Source organism: Marmota marmota, unplaced genomic scaffold (genome assembly GCF_001458135.2).
Source record: "Marmota marmota marmota unplaced genomic scaffold, marMar, whole genome shotgun sequence".
Classification (NCBI taxonomy): domain Eukaryota; kingdom Metazoa; phylum Chordata; class Mammalia; order Rodentia; family Sciuridae; genus Marmota; species Marmota marmota.
The window spans coordinates 34,249,870-34,271,259 of NW_026000016.1; the positions used below are offsets into that span (position 1 = coordinate 34,249,870).

Genomic DNA, 21,390 nt, shown 5'->3' on the forward strand with positions numbered 1-21,390 from the left:
CTCACCTCTTCCGAATGCCTTCCCTAACCACTGAAGCTCACAAAATTCCCTCCTCTAAATCCCCTTACCAATTATACCCACGCAACCGGCACTTATGACATCAATTTTAGTGTATTATATTATCATTTAATGTTTCATATGTGGATGCCTTATAGCTGCCATTTAGACGACGAGTGTCTCAGGGACAGGGATCACATGTCGCTTGCTGTAATTCCTAGCCAAAAGGGATACACACACCAGGAGTTGGGAGAAGGAACGGGAGTTACCCTGAGAAGAAAGTCAAGGTGACCAGAACACATTTCTATGCCTACCAAGTTTTCTAAACATTCTGTGGACTAATGACTATAAAGGAAAGAAGCCCTTTACACATGAGCTCTTCCTCTACAAATTAAATAAGTCTTACCCTAAGATATAATTTTACAGTAGTGAAACCATAATAAGTGCATTTTTAAATTGTGAGAGAATTATCTTGGAGAATGTCAAAGTCAAAGATACTTTTGGAAGGGTTTAGGATAATAGTATAAATATCTCGGGCCTTAAAGGCATATCTGACACAGTTCCAATTCACTCATTCAGTTTATTTCATTCTATTCATTTATTCACTCACAGGTCCATTCATTCATCCTCCCAAGCAAACAAGAGACAGTTTAGCCTATTAATTCTTTTAAGGCCTCCAGAAAAAGATGCTGCCTCTGAAACCCTTTCTTGGTTTCCCAATTAGTGTCTCTCACTTTTTCTTTTATGTTAGCATTTTGCTGTTCCATATAGATGCAAATGAACAGCATTTTTATATTACGCATTTTATAATAGTTAAGTGGTGCTATGGCTTGAAACATCTTAGCCAAAAATTTTTACCACAAAAAAAGACAAATGAGGCTGGGGCTGTAGCAGAGCACTTGCCTCTCCCATGTGAGGCACTGGGTTAGATACTCAGCACCACATAAAAATAAACAAATAAAATAATGCCGTCCATCTACAACTACAAAAAAAAATTTAAAAAAAAGGCAAATGTTTTTGATGGAACAGCTTTTTGATTGTTTTCAAACCTGTAACATAAGAAAGAACAAGATAAAGTCTGTCAAAAGTCAAATGTTTCTAGAAAGAACCTATTTTATGGATAGACTGGAGACTATAATACTAAGTGAAGTAAACCAATCCCCCAAAACCAGAAGCCCAATGTTCTCTCTGATATGCGGATGCTAACACATAACAAGGAAGGGTGGGCAGGGGCAGAATAGAAGTCCATTGGATTAGACAACGGGAAACAAAGGGAGGGGTGGGGGAAGGAGAATAGGAAGGACAGTAGAATTCATCAAATGTAACTTTCCTAGTCTTGTATTCGAATACATGACCAGGGAAACGCCACATCATGTACAACCAGAAGAACAGGATCCTAATTAGGATAAGTTATACTCCATGCATGTATAATATGTCAAAATACACTCTACTGTCATGTAAAACTAAGAAGAACAAATAAAAGAAAGGACCTATTTTAGATAGAATCCTTCTAAAAAGAATATATACATATTGTTAAATTGAAAGAAGTTCATCAGGTATCCACGTTCTCAAAGATAAAATAAATGTGACCAATAAAATATAGTAATATATAGATTATTGAAACATTTGCTAAGTGACAAGAATCTACAAGTGTTTAGAATTCAGGTCTTTAAGTAACAGTAACACTTTAAATCCCTTAAGATAAAAAGTAAAATTTCTTTCAAAATCAAAATACCTTTGGGTCCCAGTGGTTTGGGAGGCTGAGGAAGGAGGATGGCGAGTTCAAAGTCAGCCTCAACAACCTAGCAAGGTCCTAAGCAACACAGTGAGACCCTGTCTCTAAATAAAATATTTAAGAAATGGGCTGGGCATGTGTCTCAGTGGTAAAGCACCAATGGGTTCAATCCCCGATAACCCACCCCCACCCCAGAAAAAAACAACACTTATACACATCTATTTTTCACTTACTTGTATGTTTTGGTATAATCCAGCCACAAGCCACAGAGAATGGAGCCCACCATTCCAGCTACTACCAGTGTTAGCCCAATCCTTCCAGCATTCACCTCTTCTCCCTGAAAACAATTTGCAGAAGAAACTAATCAAATGTTTTTAATTCAGATATATCCTTCATATTCCATACCTTTATATAGACCATGGAAACAATCAGATAAAATTAAGCACACAGAAGGAAGATTCAATACCTGGGTTAGAGTTTGGGGGTGGGTTGTAAAAATATATAGAGGGCATCATATTTTAAAACCAGAAAAAATATCTAAAATAAGAGAGGGAATAAAAAAGAAAAAAATTTCCTTATCCCTCCATAGCTAGAAACACAATGATTTTTATTAGGATTCTTATGTAATTTCTACATATCTAAAAAGGAATAGCTTTTACAGACTACAACTGTGTTTTCCTTTGGAAAGCAGAGAGGTCAGTTAGAATTTAATATTTCCTTCTCCGTGTTTATGTTGATTTCTCTTTAAAATAGCTTGTCTTTTTCCATATACCCAATAACATTAGTAAAGTATGGTCACAGTGACAATGACTTCTGCTTCCAACATTGTATGCTTTATAAGTCAGATTAAATAGGTTTAATAAAAATTATGGGAGATCACTGGGCATGGTGGTACACACCATGTCCTAGTGACTTGGGAAGTTGAAGTAGGAGGACTGTGAGCTCAAAGCCAGCCTCAGCATCTTATTGAGGCCCTAAGCAACTTAGCGAGATGTTGTCTCAAAATAAAACATAAAAAGGGCTGGGGATGTGGTTCAGTGGTTAAGCGCCTCTGAGTTCAATACCTGGTACCTAAATAAATAAGTAAAGAGATCATTGTTTTCAGATTGAGCTCCTATTTTAGGCCAGACAGACCTGACCAGACTAGACTAAAATCAGAATGGAGTCATTCCTGCTAGCTGCCACATAATCGAACTTGACTTTAAAATGGGCTAGAGATGCACAGCAACCAATCAGGAGTTGCGTTCCCGCTGTTTTAACCCTGTAAAGTAACTATAGAGCTGGGTGCGGTGGCTCACACCTGTAATCCCAGCAGCTTAGGAGGCTGAGGCAGGAGGACAGCAAGTTTGAGGCTAGCCTCAGCAACTTAGCAAGACCCTGTCTCAAAAAATAAAAAGGGCTGGTGGTGTGACCTAGTGGTTAAGCATCCCTGGGTTTGATCCCAGGTACCCCCCAAATGACCAATCCTGTTTTGTCCCTTTTTTCTCCTTTCTTCAGTCCTTTCACCTCCTCCGCTCAGCTTGAGGGCCTTTCTAGATCTTCAGATAGGATGCTGCTTCATTCAACTAGACCCTTAAAATTTTCTTTTTCTTTTTTTTTTTTAACAAATGTATTCTCAGTTAAAACAAATGTAAATCTTCTACAGTAACAAAGTGTTAATTCTTGAACTTATGATCAGACGGCTGAAGAAAAATTCTTGGCCAGACATGCAATAAGATGAATGCAGAAGCTTACCTCATAATGTGTCAATATCATTTGATTTAATAATGTTGAGACTGAATAAAATGCTCCAGTCATGATTCCTACATGAAAAAAAAAATTATAAATGTATCATTTCCCAGTTCATGAAGACGGAATACCAGGTAACAGCTGTGAAAATATAATGTATCTCCAAACTACTGCCATTCCCTTTCAGAATGTGGACTGATTAATTTAACACCTAAATTTACTAGAGAGAAGTGCTATGGTTTGGAAGTTTATCCCAAGTATGCTGGTATTGAGGTGATGAGATCTTTAAGAGGGAGGCCTAGAGCAAGGTGGTTAGGTTAATTAAACCCTTGAAAGGGATTAATAATGGTAGAGAATTAGCTCTCACAAGACAAGGTTGTTAAAAAGTGAGTTGATCCTATCTCTTGGCCCCTTTCACATGTGGCCATTTCCCATTCTCCTCTCTCCCACATTGTGATGCAGTCAGGGAGTCCTCAGAACAAAAGGAATAACCTGCTCTTGGACTTTCAGCCTTCAAAACTATGAGTTTAATAAATATTTTTTTTCTTTACAAAGCACCTAACCTCAGGTATTTTGTTATAGCAACAGAAAATGGACTAATAGAATATGATAGCAAAATTCTGTCATAGCACTATTATTATTTAGATTCAGATATTCTGACCATAAATCATATCCCCACATACAACACTGTATATGGCAACCAAACAAGCAATGGATCATTTACTTAGCATCTACAATGCACTATAGCCAATAAATGTTAAAAGATCTTACTTCAAAGATCTTACTCCTGTATCAAAATATTTACAAGGCAATTCGCAAATCAATATTAATGAAAGAATACTTAAAAAGAGACATATAAAAAGAGCTGGTTATCAGGAATCATATGAGTAGGTATAAACCCTAATATATCTTAATGTATTATATGAATGTTGGTAAGCTGAGATTTTAATGTTACTGAGGTTTAAGTTTATTATTTCTCCATATATATTATTAAATATTTCAGGAATATAAAGAGTATAGAAAATTCTATAGCAAATATCCTTATTTAAGACCTAGTTTTGTTGAACATTAACATTTCATCATCTGTACTTCAGATTAATTTTTAGACTTTCCACAATCCTATCTCTCATCTTTCTCAAAAGATAAGAGAACAAAGGAGTAGTATCTGCTATAAAAATAACTCCTATGAACCAATCATAAAAAAACAATCCCTGGGCTGGGGATGTGGCTCAAGCGGTAGTGTGCTCGCCTGGCATGTGCGGGGCGTTGGATTCGATCCTCAGCATCACATAAAAATTAAAAAAAATAAAATAAAGATGTTGTGTCCACCAAAAACTAAAAAATAAATATTAAAAAATTCTCTCTCTCTCTCTTTAAAAAAAAAAAGAAAAAAACAATTCCAAGAAAACCAGATGGCATTATGTATGTGTATGCTATTGTATGTGATGCTCAACCTTGATTGAGATAATCAATTATCTTAGGACAATTGATGAAATAATTTCTGTCAAACATCAAGTTTTTATATATGTATGATATGCTAGTCATTAATTATTTGCAAATATTCTCGTTTTATTTATTCCAGGAGTGGCCACGTGACTTCAAATATGAGCAAAACTAACACTCTGTTTTCCACCCAACTAGCTGTGGAAGCAGGTAGGGAGATGTCTGACTGAATCCGAGTCACTTTCATGAGCAAAACCTTGCTGCTAATTCACATTGAACATGGAGCACGCCAAGGAATAAACTTTAATTTGACAGGCCACTAAATATTTTTTGCAAGGGTTTCATTGAGGTAATATAACTTAGCCTCCATCAAGATAGGAATAGACCATGGGCCTCTCTGTTCTTCCAGTGATCTAACCATCTATCTGTTGCTATTCATGACATCTTAATTACCATAGCTTTATAAATCTTGGTAGCTAAGAATGAGTCCCTCATCTTGTTCTTTGCTAAAATTATCTTTAATAATTTTAAAATTATCTTTGTTGTTCTTGATCCTTACTTCTCTCATAGGAATTTTAGAATAAGTTTCGTTCTATTATAATCCCTATTTAAATAAGATTACAGGATAAAGCCTACAACTGGTCTAAAAACCTGTTAGCAAAACTGAACACAAACACCTGGGTAACTGGTCTTTGTTACTCAGCTTCCCATTGAGTCCAAGGTTGCCCCTTGGCCAGACTGGATTTGCCTGGGAAAGCAGAGGATAAAATGAGGTCTATGCTCAGGGCTGAGTGTATTCTACTGCACTGCACCCAAGGGTGATCTTATCTATTCCAGATCTGAATAAGGACAGCAAGTGTTTAGACAAAGACTTCCGATTAGAACAAATAAATAAATTTACAAAGTAGGTATCTTATCTAAGGGATGCTTCTTACTGATTTTTAAATGGAATGGTACTAAGGTTCTGCCTTTAGTGTGATGTCTGCTGTTGGGGTTTGTGGATAAACCTGATATATCCGGTTCAGAAAGTTCATTTTTATTCACAGTTTGCTACAAGTCTTTGATCAATGGGTAATTAATTTTATCGCATGCTTTCACTCAGCAATAGGATTAATTTTTACTGTGGTAAATTATATGAATATATTATAAGAATACTAATAGCAAGGGATGCTATGTTATCTGAATCTAGAGTATGGTATATCTGTGTTTCATGTAACAGACGGCAATATTTGGGATAGTAATAAAGCATACCTCAAAAATGCTTTCCTTAGTTCATTTGGTTGCCAAGTCTTTGACACTATATATACAATTCTAAAAATTTCTCCTAGAAGTGCTATTCCTTATCCAGACTATTCCATGTGCAAGACTGCTCCAATCTTATGTGTAACACAAGGTGTGGAGGTGACAAGTATTCATCCAAAAGATGTGACCTGATCTTCACTCAACATTATGATCCTTAACTTGTGTCTGTTTAGTGGGCGAAGAAATTTCTCCAACTGTGATTGAGACGTTGCGCTCCTCACCGTATTTCCTAACTCTTTGCTCCTTATATTCCTTCAATAGAGTAAACCCAAATTAGCTTCCCAAGCAGTCTCTGTGTCTGGCCCTTTCATCAATACTGTGATCCTGCATCATAAACTGGCGTCATTATCAATTTGAGTTCTCTCTGTACATAAAGGTATATTCCTTCATTTAGGTCTTCTTTTATGCCTTGTAATGTTTTATAATTTTCTTTATAAAGTTCTTTTGGTTATTTATTTCAAAATATATTTTTGTTGCTGATATAAAGAGAAATGCAATGAATGTTTTCGAATTATCTAGTTATCTATCGATTACTAGTTATCTATCTAGTAATCTCAATGATTCATTAGCTTAATAGTTGTCTCTAGGTTCTTCTGCATTATTTTAATGGATGAGGGATCAGCAAATTTTCTGTAAAGGAATAGATTGTAAATATTTTTAATTTTGCAGGCCATGTTGTCTCTGACGCAACTACTCAACTAGCTCTTGGAACCCAGAAATAGCTAAAGACACTGTGCAATAACTGTTTTTATAAAAACAGGCAACAGATAGAATTGGCTCAGGGCCATTGTTTTCTGACTGCTGATATACATAATCATGTTACCTACAAACAATAACTTCTTTATTTCTGTTTCTTATATTGTTTCTTTCTTTTTCCTATGTTTCTGAGACAGCCAGAACTCCCAGTTGGATGCTGAATAGAAAGTGACAGTAGGTATTTTATCTAAGGGATGCTTCTTATTGATTCTTTTTTTTTTTTAATTTTTATTGTTGGTTGTTCAAAACATTACATAGTTCTTGATATTCTTATTGATTCTTAAATAGAATGGTTCTAAGGTTTTGCCTTTAATATGATGTGTGCTGTTGGGGTTTTGTAGATAAACCTGATATATCCGGTTCAGAAAGTTCATTTGTATTCAGTTTGCTACAAGTCTTTGATCAATGGGTAATTAATTTTATCACATGCTTTCACTCAGCAATCGGGTTAATTTTTCTCTTTGATCCATTACTGTAGTAAATTATATGAATATATTATAAGACTACTAAAACATTTCTCATTCCTGAGATAAGCCAAATGTGGTCGGGATGTATTATTATTTTTATAAATTAGTTTCCTAGTATTTTAGTTGGTTTTTTCACTATCTACATTCATAAGTGAAATTAACTAATAATTTCCCCCTTATACAATCCTTATCTGATTTTGATTATAAAGGTTACAATAGCCTTACAAGTTGAAGATGATAACAGTAATTGCCTTTGGGAGGGAAAGTGGGTGACCCAGGAAAAGAGATGGGGGACACTAACTTTCCATTGTGCACCATAGTACCTTATGAATTTGATACTATATGCATGTATTATCTGTTTGTATAAATAAATAAAACTTAAAATTAAGAAAAAAGAAATCAAGTCTTCTTTCTATCTCAAAAATAGTTACTTGAAGAATTAAATACATATGAAAGCCCTTTATATGTTTTTTTAAAAGATTTTTTTTAGTTGTCGATAGACCTTTATTTTATTTATTTATATGCAGTGCTGAGAATGGAACCCAGTGCCTCACACATGCCAGGCAAGTGCACTGCCACTAAGACAAAACCCCAGCCCCACACCTTAACAGATTTTAAACATAATTTTTTAAAAATATTTTTTTTTAGTTGCCAATGGATCTTTTATTTTATTTATTTATTTATTTATTTTTGTTTATTTGTATGCAGTACCGAGGACAGAGCCCAGGACCTCACACATGTCAGGCAAGAGCTTTACCACTGAGCCACAACTCCAGCTCCCTTAAACATAATTTTAATAACCACTTGTGTACAATCATGTTAGGTACCAAGTGATATGATCCTAAAGAGATCAATACTCCACAGAAGTCAGATGGTACTCAGAGACGGTACCATCTCAGGCCCTGGCTCACACCATTTCCTTTTCCCCTTTGTCTGCGCAATGTACTCTATCCCCATGTTCTTCACGTGGCCCTCCCGGCCACCCACAGCCCTTCCTTCATTCACCCTTTCCTAACCAGGAAGGCCTGTAGCATGCACTCACCAGGCAACCTCTCATATTACTATTATTTTTTTATAAATCCATCCTACATTGTTGTTCACTTTTCAGGTGTTTAAAATATCTTCCTCACTTGGGAGATAACAATAAATGGTCATGACAACTAATGATAAATTACTTGTGGGCAGAAATTATACCATGCTTCATTCTAGCCCACAAAGCATTTAGAGCACTGTTATACATTTAGTTGGTATTTATAGCTTTTGATGAAATAAATTACAAATGAATAACAACATGAACAATAAGTGAAGTACGCATTAAGGTAGGTGTTGTAGGAGCACATTTCAGGTAAAGGAAATAATGGCACAAAATGAAGAGATTGGAATGAAGAGTGTACATACATGTGGAGAAATTCTGTGTTTATGTCTGTATTAGAGTTGGTCTTAAGTTTGTCTGAAAAACAAATTTTGTATTGGAAAACAATACAAATTTGTATTAAAAAAGTTCTCTTAAATGACAGCCTTAAGAAATAAATTTGCTCTAATAGTATTGAGCCACTGTATTTCTCTACCTCCTTCTTTAAAATTTTAGGTTTAACTACAAAGGGAGATTTCCTGTAAAATTAAGGAAAGGAATTATGACATGCTAAAGTATTTAAAGATGAGATGATATGACACTTCTGAAATTCCCTTTTAACATATTCTAGGAAGCCAGGTGTGGTGCACACACCTGTAATCCCAGCAGCTCAGGAGGCTGAGGCAGGAAGATCACAAGTTCACATCGAACCTCAGCAACTTAACAAATTTCTAAGCAACTCAGTGAGACACCATCTCAAAAAATAAAAAGGGCTGGGGATGTGGCTGAGTGGTTTAAAAATACAAATATATATATATATATATATATATATATATATATATATATATCCGATGAAAATAGAGGGGAGATCATNACAAATATATATATATATATATATATATATATATATATATATATATTTATTTATTTATTTATTTATTTATATATATGATAATTCTAGGAAAAAATAGAGGAAGTATATAAATTAAGAATGACAAGATGTTGGTAACTGTTGAAGCTGGGTGACAGCCTACATAGTGATGGGTACATGGAGTTCTTTAGATTAAATATCTCATTCTTTCATGATTAGCAATTTCCACTAAAAACTGAGGAACTAATCCTGTTGAAAGGGTGAGAGTTCAAATCAGGCCACAAAAAAAGAGAAGTAGCAAGTAACTTCCGAAGGCAAGAAAAACACAAATCAGGGAGTGTTAGTATACAATGTGGATAGTGTTTATGTAAGAAACAAACAAAAAACCAAACTGTCAGAAAACCCTGAAAAGAACCAGTGTTGGTATCTGCAGTCAAAGCTACAGTGTAGGATAAGTAACTGTCAGCTAACTTGAAAATTTTAGAAGAACCAGAATTTTAATTGAACCCCAGGTGCTTAACCACTGAGCCCCAGCTCTTTTTTATATTTTATTTAGAGACAGGGTCTCACTGAGTTGCTAAGTGCCTTGCTAATCTGCTAAGACTGGCTTTGAACTCAGGATCCTCCTGCCTCAGCCTCCCAAGTTGCCACTGCGCCCAGCCAGAATTGTTTTTCAGTTAGAACTGTAATATGATTTTCTTAATGTCTAGTTTTGACAGAACAGTTAAAAAATAAGTGCCAGTTTGCACAGCGTGTAAGAAAGGAGCCATTGACAGCACTTCCCACATGCTTATTGCATGTGGTCATAACTACAGTTCATCAATGACCTGTACTCTAGGAGAACTCACAAGAAAACAACACTTCTCTCTTTGAGATCTATTTATTTTGAAATCATGTAAAATGATCCACCGTGGATTCTTTTGCTTTCAGTTTATCATTTAAGTCCGTGATTATGCTATGGAGTTCACTAACCAATTTCATTAAGGTTAAACCACCAGGTTAAATAAAAAGAATTCACAGTGCTCAAAGGTTTACACAGACATCATAGAAAATATAAGAAAGCCACTTACCATAACTGATCAACAGAAGGACAAAAGGAATATTTTTAAACAGGTTTCTTATTGATTTCTTGTAAGAGTACTCTTCAGGGAGACTGTCTTGAAGAGCTGCCTGAGCCTGACTTGGTGGGTATGGAGGTTTTTCTTTGAATGCTGGGAATGAACATGAGAAGGATTATATGTAATTAACATAAGTGTAATAAATTGCCCGGGTAAAAATACATAATTATTTATATCTCTCTTAGTGAGCAGACAGAATCAGTTTAACTAAGTAGTGAATGTCTTTTATGGTGAGGTTTTTCATTTTCAGTGACTTCTAAGTGCAAATCAGTTTGGTATTATCGTCTCAGCCCTCTGAAACTGACCAAAACTCAAGAGATTTGGCCAGTTCACTTATCTGAGCTACAAAACCATCATTAATATGTCACCGTCTTGCCCACTGATTATTTCGTTTTAGTTGATCAAAATTAATTTTTACTATATCAAGGACTCTATTTTTAAATTTAGTTCAATTTGTAATTAGAGGTAAGTCTCGGGTATGAACAAGTCGATAAACTACTGAACATTGAGAGGACTGTCTTGAGTTAGTAACTATTCCTTCTGCAATTTGATGCAAAGTTTATCATCTGATTCAAGGACACATCTGGAACTGAGGAAGTCCAGGTGATTTCATGGGAGCAGGCTGTATTTCTTGCTCACTTACTTGAGTGGCACATGGAAAATCTAGGGGTAGAAATAACAGACAGGAAAGTGTGGCATATGGTGTCTGATGCTCTACAGTTTTAGTACTGTTTCTAGTTAGAGACCTCACAGCATTCTTAGCCAGAAATCTAAAGACCTCCTTTGGCTAGGCAGGGAAGGATCTACCAATTTCCCACAATAGATGGCTAGGGAGAGATTTCTGTAGGGTTAGTGGTATGGTGTGGATAAGTGTCCTTTAAAGGTTCATGTGTTAAAGGCTTGGTCCCTGGGGAAGCTAAAGATTCTCCAGGTGGAACCTTTCAGAAATGGGGCCTGGTGGGGGGCCTTTAGGTTACCAGGGGCATGCCCTGGAAGGGGATGGTGGGACCCCAACCCTTTTCTCTCTCTTTCGTTTCTTGACTCATGTGAGCCATCTGCTCCATCACGCTCTCTGTGCCATGGCCACCCAGCAAGCCCATCAAAGACCTAAAGCAATGGGTCTGCCCAATCATGGACTAGAACCTCCAAAACTATGAGTCAAAATAATCTTTTTCTTTTTATAAGTTAATTACCTAAAGTATTTTGTTATAGCGATAGAAAACTAACAGGCTAACCAGAAGTCATGACTAAGTGACAAAAGAGTTGATCTGCATTTTAAAATTTGGTATGTCAGAAATTAAAATCTACTCTTTTTAGTCCCTCAAAATTTTAAGCTATTCACTAAAAAAATTTAACTACAACAGAAGGAAAAGTCTGTATCATTAAATCTAAGATGCTTGCACTCAGTGACCTTGCCAGGTTATCACAAGGTTTTCACACAACCTTGTCTCCATTACCACAAATGTTAGACATCATTGATCAGTAAAGGCACCTCAACTTCAGAGATTTCATGAAAACATACACCTTAGCATTTAATCAAATAAAGTGAATTCAAAGAGAAAAAAGAAGGTAAGTTGATTCAGAAAAAAAGTAACATTTCTGGAAGATTACAATTTCTGCTTTTCTTTTTTCCCCCTCTTTTCCTCTAGTGAAAATTTCTAATTTCTGCTTTTCTTTCTCTTTCTCCCTCCCTCCTGTTCTTTTGTGACAATTTTTTTCTTCCAACAAGGAAGACCTATTCTAAGTGGGGCAGAACTGATGAACCTGTCAACTGGAACCATTTTAAAACAATACATATTTTGAGATTCTATCCAAGTTCAATAATGAGAACCTCCATGATAAAATCTATAGTAAACAAAAAAACTCCCCAAATGCTATCAGTATAGCCATCTGGGTTTGAGAATCACTAAGAAAGGAAAAAATATCCCTTATAACTTCTGCAAAATACTGCAATTCTCCAATTCTCCTTTTTGCTGCTAAAAAACAAAAAATTAAGTTTTTTTGCTGGTCAAAACGTTAATTATGATATAATCAAAATGTATCAAAATGAAATATCTATTTTTTACAGATATCACAACTAATTCAAGAAGAGATATAGCTCATAAATATTTACTACTTAACATCCTTACTTGGAAAGACTAGGAGATTAAAATGTTTAAGTTGTTGCAATTCTTCTTCCTCCTTTTACCTTATCCAATCCTTGATCTGTTAGGATATTTGGCATCTTTTCCGGAAAGTCTTTTTGTGTCTTAGTTAGATAGGAGATATCTGTTTATTAACAATGTTAGTACAGAATACTCACAGTTGTAAAAATTTCAGACTGTAAAACTTTGCTTACAAGGCAGCAGGTTATTTAATGTGTTTTAAGTCTATTACTTAGGTTTTTATTCACTATGATAAAAAGAAGTCTAAATGTTCCAAATCTGAAGTCAAATTTCGCGCAGAGGTGAATACAATTTTTCACCAGTCTTTAACTCCACTAGATTTATTTCCTGAATATAAGTGTTATCACTTAGTTCAGATAAACTCTCTTAGCAAAATCTAGTCTGTATTTAAAAACTACACCCTATAGTAAAGTCAGACTTAAGTTTACATGAAAAAAAGGTGAACAAAAAGCCAATGGTGTATGACCTTGTTTACACTGAACTGCTATTTTCTTTCTTTCTTTTCTTTTTTCTCCAATGCTGGGGATTAAACATAGGACCTAATGCATGCTAAGAAAGCTCTCTGTCACTAAGCTACATCCCCAGCCCTCAGTTACTGCTTTCTCTTCATAAAACAGAATTAACAATAATAAGCTCTAAAGGATCACATGATATGACATATCTAAAAGAATTTTGCAATTATTAAAATATAAAATATATTGTCCTTTTAGAAACATTATTTTACAAAATCAGAGCCTTTGCCTTAGTGGCTTGAAATTCTTATAGACTAAATAAAATGTATTTGTTAAAAGTTTATAGCTTACATATGGGTATCTTTTTAAAAATTATTATAATTACAATCATTGTAATAATTATTATTATTTTAGTTGTAGATGGATACGATACCTTTATTTATTTATTTACTTATTTATTTATGTGGTACTGAGGATTGAACCCAGTGCCTTACACATGCCGGGCAAGCGCTCTACCACTGAGCTACAACCCTAGTCCAAGCATATCTTTAATAGAAAAATCAAAAGTAAGAGCTGGGGATATAGCTCAGTTGGTAGAGTGCTTGTCTACATGCAGAAGGCCCTGGGTTCAATCCCCACTACCACACACAAACACACACACACAAAATCACAAGTAAAATGCCTACATGCTATATACACTTGTGTTTAAATACATTAGTATTAAATGTTTTTATTAGCATTACTTTTGGTTTCTGTCATCCACTTACAGTAGTGAATCAGGAAAATATTTTAATTGACACATTTGGGCTAAATGGTAAATTTATTGCTCTACAGACTTTAAATACAACAACATTACCACTTATACAAGAGAAATTTAAATTAGAAATAAAATGAGGCAAAGTAAAATTAAAATGATCTATTTTGTATATAACATTTTATATATGGAGTTAGACTATCTAGGCTTAAACCTGACTTTATTAATTGTGAACTTGGGCAACTTAAAGTTATATCAAGTTACATGACCCAGTTTCCTCATCTTTATGTAAAATGGGAGTGATAGTAACAGGACCTTCCTCAAAGGGATGATTAGCACACATCAGCAACCAAATGTGAGAGGCTACAGTGGGGTTCTTCCAGCATGAAATTCAGTGGAAATGCTGGATGAACTACATTCACACATATGCTCCATGAGGGAGGGGAATAGGGTTCCATGGCCTGAACTTTCAAGACAGTATTTTAGGAAGACTGCTGAATACCAATTCAGTACACCATGTTGGTTGGATTTTCAAAATAATCATGAGTAGAATTCAGAGGGAAGGAGGGTCATATCTTAGTAATTCAGGAGCCTTGAGCAAAAATTTGGACACGAGGAAAACAAAACAGAGTAATATGCCGATGGTTATACCTATTATGATTGTTCTTCCTTAGATAAAATCTTATATTGTATCAATTTAAGCATATATGCAAACATATCATATATATAATAATTTCATATTTTTGGATATCTGATATGTAGTTTACTACGCTCTTCCAAATAGAAAACTAACTGAAAATGATATAAAAAGGAAAACTGGAATTTATGTTCTTTTACACAAGCCCCTCAATGGAATGAGAATTTTATGCCTTAAAAATATCTATTATTAATGAAACATGTAAAAACAATATTTCCTATTCCAACTAGCAAATCAAATATGGCTACCAGATAAAGCAAATTTAGGGGCTAGGGTTGTGGCTCAGTGGTAGAGTGCTTGCCTAGCATGCGTGAGGCACTGGGTTCGATTCTCAGCATCACATACAAATAAATAAAATAAAGGTCCATAAACAACTAAAAAATATTTTTTAAAAAAGCAAATTTAAGAGAGTTTTTACTTCTAAAATGTTTTAGAAACCATGTTAAGTGCTAAAATAGTATAGGGATAATTTGTCTTTTTTTCAATAATCAGCACACTGCAAATATGCCACTCTCTGATTAACTGAAAATATAAAAACCAACCTCAAGCAGATCGGACATGTCAGAATACTTATTATGCTACCAAGAGAACATTTTGTTCATCATCTTAAAAAAAAGAAATTAAGCATGTGGGCTGAGCTTCCTATACCTGGATCCTGCAGTTCATCTACCAAGACAGTCTCTATGGAACACTCTAGAGTCTTCAGCATACATTTCTCTGAAAACTGAGGATTTCACATCTGGAGATCATAAAATATGAATTTTTCATTACTATTATGGGCATGCTATAAGTTAATATATAGATCTAAAACTTCTGCCTATAATTATATTTAATTATACATTTCAGTGATGAAAAGGGGGCTTTTCAACTTTATAGTTCTTTTCTTCCCCAATTCCATTTAAGATACAGAGTGCCAAGGGGCATTATTATAGTTATGTTAACAGCTCTATTACTTACATATACCTCACTACCTTTTTTCTCTGAAATTAAAATTGCTTCCCATTAAAAATAAACTTTAAAAAGCAGACCTTCCCAAAGCTTCTTCCAAACTGGTGATGGCTGCTTGCAGCTGACTTTTGACTGACTGCTTCAAGAGACAGGCCCAGGCGAGAGGACTCAGTGACGAATGGTGGCAGCCGTGCTTTGCTGGAGTGGCCTAACAAGCAGATAGTCGCCACAGTTTGAAATTCCGTTGAACGGCTTGCTGCTGCCCAGGATCATTCACTGGTCAACATTTTAGATCCAGTTAATTTTAAAATTGGGGATCCTTGGGAGGACTTATCATTAAAAGAAAGATGGTAGCCTACTTGACTCATTTCAAAGCATGACAAAAACTTGTTCCTGGCTAGGTAGGCATAAGAAGCAGACCATGTAGACAAATATGGGAAGGAAGCAAGTAATATATTTGAAATTATCAGAAAGAAAAGTTAGTAGGGAGATAAATGAGATGGATTAGTCATCAAACCTTTTACAATAGTAAAATACCATGTAGTGGACCCTAGGGTTGTACCATCATTATCTGAGCATAGTACACAGCTAGAATAAAACAAGCAAATGGCATTTGTGACTGTATTAACAAAAATTTTCAGAGTTAGTTATTCTCATATTTTTGTCATGCATTTATCTAATCTTTAAGGAAAATAATTCACTTACCAATTGCTGTCAAAATAAATAAAAGTGTGGCAACACCTGATGTTCCATAAAACATGATGCTTATATTATGAGCCAGGAGATCTGTGTTATTCTGTGTGTTGGGCACTAATACAGGTGGTAGTAAAAAGCCAACTGCGGTTCCAAGCTGTAAAATGAACAGTCCTGTTAACAGCTCATATCATTAGAGAAAAAGGTAAATACTGCCATTTAACAGAACATACAGAAGAGCTAATATTTATAAAGGTATACTATAAATTCTAAAACTATGTTCTAATGTCCTTGTATTATTGTTGAAGGAAAATTTCCAACAAATCTCTTTACTATTCAAAAAACATATAATGAGTTTCTACTCTGAGTGATTCCGCTATAAAGTTACATAAGATATAGTCCTTACCCTTTCATGCTTACAAACATGAAGGGGAGTAAGAATATGTAAAAACAGGATTAAGAAAAAACAAACCACAGAATGAGAAAGAATCAAGAGACTAGCATCCAAAATAAACAACTCTTACAACTAAAGAACAAAAAGACAAATGTTCTAGTTTTAAAATAAGCAAAGGACTTGTATAGAGATTTTCCTAAATATATGCAAATGGCCAATAAGCATATTAAAAAATGCCTATATCTTTAGTCTTTAGGGACAAGAAAATCAAAACCACAATGAGATTCCACATCACACCCCTAGAAGGGCTATAACAATAAAATAACAAGGGTTGGCAAGAATATGGAGAGATTTAAAACCCTCCTATACTGCTGGTGGAAGTATAAAATGATATAGCCATTGTGGATAAAATTACCCTATGAAACAGCAATCTATGCCTAGGTATATACCCCCAAAACTGAAAATAGGTATTCAAATAAATAATTATATATAAATGTTCACAGTAGTCATAATTCACAATATCCAAAATATGGCAATAACTGAAATGTTTATCAGTGAATGAGCAGATAAATAAACTGTGGTATATGCAATATTATTCAGTTACAAAAAGGAATGATGTACTAATACAGTACTATAACATGCATTAACTTTGAAAACATGATAAGCGAAAGAAGTCAGATACAAATGGGGCCATTTATTGTATAATTCTGTTTGTATGAAACATTCAGACTAGGTAAATACATATGGAGAGAAAGCAGTTTAGTAATTACTAGGGAATAGAAGGAAGGAGGGAGAGGAGTGACTACTTCGTGGTATTGGACATTGGGAAGGGCCCAAGAAATGTTTCAAGGCTGAGGTACGAAGAATAATGTTTAACAAATATTTCACTTGCTTCTTTCCAAACAGCTGAATAGAGACAATCAAAAAGATATTCTAACAGATTGTGGTAATACAGTACTGTGATGGAGAATTAGAGAGTTCTAAGACTGGGGAGACTGTGTAATTTATTACCCAAATCAGAGCACTGTTCAGAGTAAAACAAACTTCAATAGTAATTATACTAAGCAACAGATGTACACCCAGACTAAGCCAGGTAAACTGAGACATGTGCTCATTCTAGGTAGTAGAATATTTTGTAGGAGCACCTTGTACAGACTTGAGTTTAAGAAAAGTTTTTGGAGAAACAAAGGGCTGAAAGAAGTTAGAGCTAGACAAATGAACAAGAAGTAGTGTTCTAAGCCAAAGTGCATTATGTAAAAAGGCCAGGAAGGCGACAACATGACCTTGTAAGAAATTGTCAGTATGCACGGTCTGGCTCAAAGCAGAGAAAGACTATGTATGCAGAAAAGGGGAGGGGGGCATGGAGTGAGATAAAGAGCTGGTAGGAGGCAGATCTAGAAAATCTTGCAAGTCACATTAGAGGGGTCTTGTTTTATCTTAAGGACAATGGAAGCCACTGCAGGGGCCAAGGGAGTGCTCTGAACAGATCTGGCACATTAGAGAGCAGGGGGAAGGCAGCAAGAGCTGCAGATAAGGAGATCAGTTAGTATGGTCTAGGTAAGCACCATGGGTGGCCAAACTAAGCAATAGAGGTGAAAAGAAATGAACTACAAGATAAGGCTAATTTTGAGTGGTGGGTTCCTAGGAGATACGGCAGTACTCCAGTGGTAATGAGTCTGAAGTTCCTTCATGCACTCATCATATTTTCAGGGAGAGCCTACAACAAGCCAGGTGCTATAATAAATACAGTAATGATAATGATATAGTAGTGTAGTGATAGAGCTGTGTGTATTCACACCATGTAGCTTGTCATGAAATCTACATTATAATCAAGGGGAAAGGAAATGGATAATAGACAACAATGAACATGTATGTATATAAATACATAAATAATAAATATGAGAGTGATAAATGTAATATGAAGAATTACAATATAATGATATATAAAATTGACTGAGCAACTCTAAATGGGATTGAGAAATGCCACTGGATATTTAGAATGAATTTAAACAGAGAGCTGAGTGATACTAAGAATATAATCACATGATCCTAAAATGAAGAACATTCTAGGCAAAGGGAATGCTTCTGCAAAGACCCTTAACCAAGTACAAGCTTAGCGCTGTTTAAGGAACCAAAGAAAACATATATGTAAGTTGGTGGGGTTTTTGTTTTTTAGTTTTTGTCATTTAGAGTAGAGTTTACATTTTATGTACTATGGGAAATCATTGGCAAGTTCAAAGCAGGGCAACGACATAATTTGATCTATGTTTTAAAAGGGTCTTCTAGTTAGAGACTTGCAGTACAGATGCAGAAATTAAAAGCTAGGAATTCAAGAACTAGACAGACTTGAGTGTGGTCACACACCACTAACTAGCTATGTGACCATTACAAAATAATTTCATTACTTCAAGTCTCAGTTTCTATTACCTATCAAATGAGGAGACTAACAGTTCCAATCTTACAGTATTAAATTAAATGAAAAAATGCATGCGAAACACTTAGTGTGTTGCCAGCCTCTTAGTGAGTGCTCAACAATGCTGAGTATGAATAAAACTAGGCTGAAAGTACATACTTGGGAATAATGAGCAACGGTACAACTATTAGAGCCAAGGAAGGAATGAGAACACAAGGAAGAGTAGGAAGATGATCCACAAGTGTGTGGTTAAAAGGAAGTCTGCCTATAAGTAAATGGAGTTGATATTTTTATCATGCTCAATGAAGAATTAATCTTGAATATAATTTTTAAATGTAAAATACTTTAAGAAAACAGCTCCCATTGAAATATGCAGAAGCAACCAAGTGAAATGTCAGTCATAAATTATTTTGAATACACAAATATGTTTCAAGCTACTCTTTCTTCTGCACTTGTAGAAAAAGGAAATAAAGCAACCAGCATGTAGAGTCAGTCTTTGCGTATTTTAAATAAATATTCCTGTGATCTTGAAACAAGTGTGAGATTTGAAGTGAGAAAGTAACATTCTTGTGTTACATAGTTACATATGGCAATATAAGTATAGAAATGTGGAGGTTTTGGCGTACCAGTTTTTAACTAGATATTCTCAAGCTGAATGAACACTCAATATAGTTTACATAAGGTATCATAGGATCCCATATGCATAATTTAAATAATGAGAATCAGTCCGAAGTTTTTAAAAACACACACAAAAATCATTCTACCCAACAATGCTTCTGAAATGCTAATGGCATTACAATCTGGAGACTTAGCAAAAAAGCCATCCTTTCTGCAATGTTTTCCACAATCGGTGATTTGTCTTGCATAGTCTTATTGTTTAAAGTAAGTAATTGGACTCAGTAATGCCTTGAAATCTTTATCACCAGAACATTGATTTAGGAGTCATTAATACATAGCTCTGTGCTGACTACTAATATATAAAATTAAATAGTGTTCACAATGACCACTCTAAATGAAAACAAACTTCCCAGAATCCACCACCTCCCTTTTGCAAAGAACACACTGGTGACAAACATAACACCTATGCAAGTTTACTTCATTAATGCACTGACAAGTTTTCTATGACATTAAGCACATACAGGCCAATATAAATAATTTTCAAAGCAAGACGACAAGGTAGTCACTGTAAGCTGATTTTGAAAGTTCTGTCCTTACAAAGAGCCTAAAAGCCCTCTTTAATACAAGACTGCCTCTTATTTTACAACTATTCATCTCCTCATCTTCATTTCATAGACAAATGTCTCCCGAGGTCCATTTATATGCCTAGCTCACATGGACTATGGCTTTTTCTGGTCCTCCAAGGATCCGACTTTTCTCTTTCACTCAGGTCCTTACCTGATTGCCCAGCACGGCGGTGGCGCAAGCCGTGGACACCTCTTTGGGCCCAAACCAAACTGAGGCGATGTGGGAGGGCAAGCCCAGGATGAACACCTGGGCCACGGAGCATAGGCACTGGCCCAACATGGTGACCCAGAAGAGATGCTGCTGCACACTGCCGCACTTGATCCAGGCACCCAGGCAGTTGAGGCCAGAGCCCAGCAGGGCGGTGAGTCGCAGGCCTTTGGTGTCCAACAGCCAGGTGGCTGGGAATATGAGGGGCACGTAGGCCAGCATGTAAACCATGGACAGCCAGTCAATGTGCAGCAAAGAGACGCCATAGAAGCCCTGGAACACATTGCTGATGATGCTGTACTGGATCCACTGAAAGGCGTTCACCAGCGAGTACAGGCTGAAGATCAGAAGCACCACAAAGCGCCGCGTGGAAAGCGCGGTCTGGGGCAGCGGTGTCCCTTCGGCCCCCGGAGTCTCCTCCCCCGCGTCCGTGGATAGCAGTCGGGCCTGGGTCTCCTCTTCCGGCGCCAGCAGAATCTGCGGCCCGCCAAGCGCTCCCGAGAGGGCAGCGGCGTTGTCCCTGGGGACCCCATTCAGGAGCAGGGAGCCAGCTCTGGGCCCGTTCTGCTGCTCCGCGCTCACCTTCCCGGCCGCAGAGTCCCTCGGGACCGGAAGGTATCCTTTCGCAAGCGGGTGCCCGGGGGCCACCGTCGCCCCCTCCTCAGCGTCTGGCCGCGCCATGTCACCGTGCTCCCTGCTGCTGCTTCGCGCCCCAGCCCACCTCCCTACCTCTGTACCTGGTCCCTCCCGGCACCCCAGCCCCACCACCCCCTGGGTCCCCCACTCCGGCTACCCTTCCCGGGTGGTGCGCACACTAGCCCTGCCTGAGAGCGCAGGTGAACGCGTCCTCCCCACGCTCCTCCGGGCCGCTAGTCACTCCATGGCAGGCCCCGCCCCGAGAGCGCCGCGTCCGAAGTGGTAGCGGCTCGCCGG

The 21,390-nt window shown here is 36.5% G+C and overlaps 1 protein-coding gene across 2 annotated transcripts in view; it reads right to left on the reverse strand.

Annotated features, from left to right (window-relative positions):
• The window catches only part of Flvcr1 (FLVCR heme transporter 1), a 34,808-nt gene extending 13,427 nt beyond the window's left edge, over positions 1-21,381 (reverse strand). The window contains exons 1-5 of one of the 2 annotated variants that reach the window (XM_015483662.2): positions 20,401-21,319; positions 16,211-16,355; positions 10,442-10,582; positions 3,467-3,534; positions 1,966-2,069 (exon numbers count right to left, since the gene is read on the reverse strand). In XM_015483662.2, the coding sequence (XP_015339148.1) occupies positions 1,966-2,069; positions 3,467-3,534; positions 10,442-10,582; positions 16,211-16,355; positions 20,401-21,138 (1,196 nt within the window). In that variant the 5' untranslated portion in view covers positions 21,139-21,319. Of the gene's footprint in view, positions 1-1,965; positions 2,070-3,466; positions 3,535-10,441; positions 10,583-15,585; positions 15,782-16,210; positions 16,356-20,400 lie in introns of those variants that run through there. The other variant, XR_007349786.1, reaches the window with a different exon arrangement.
• Positions 21,382-21,390: the final 9 nt, after the last annotated feature.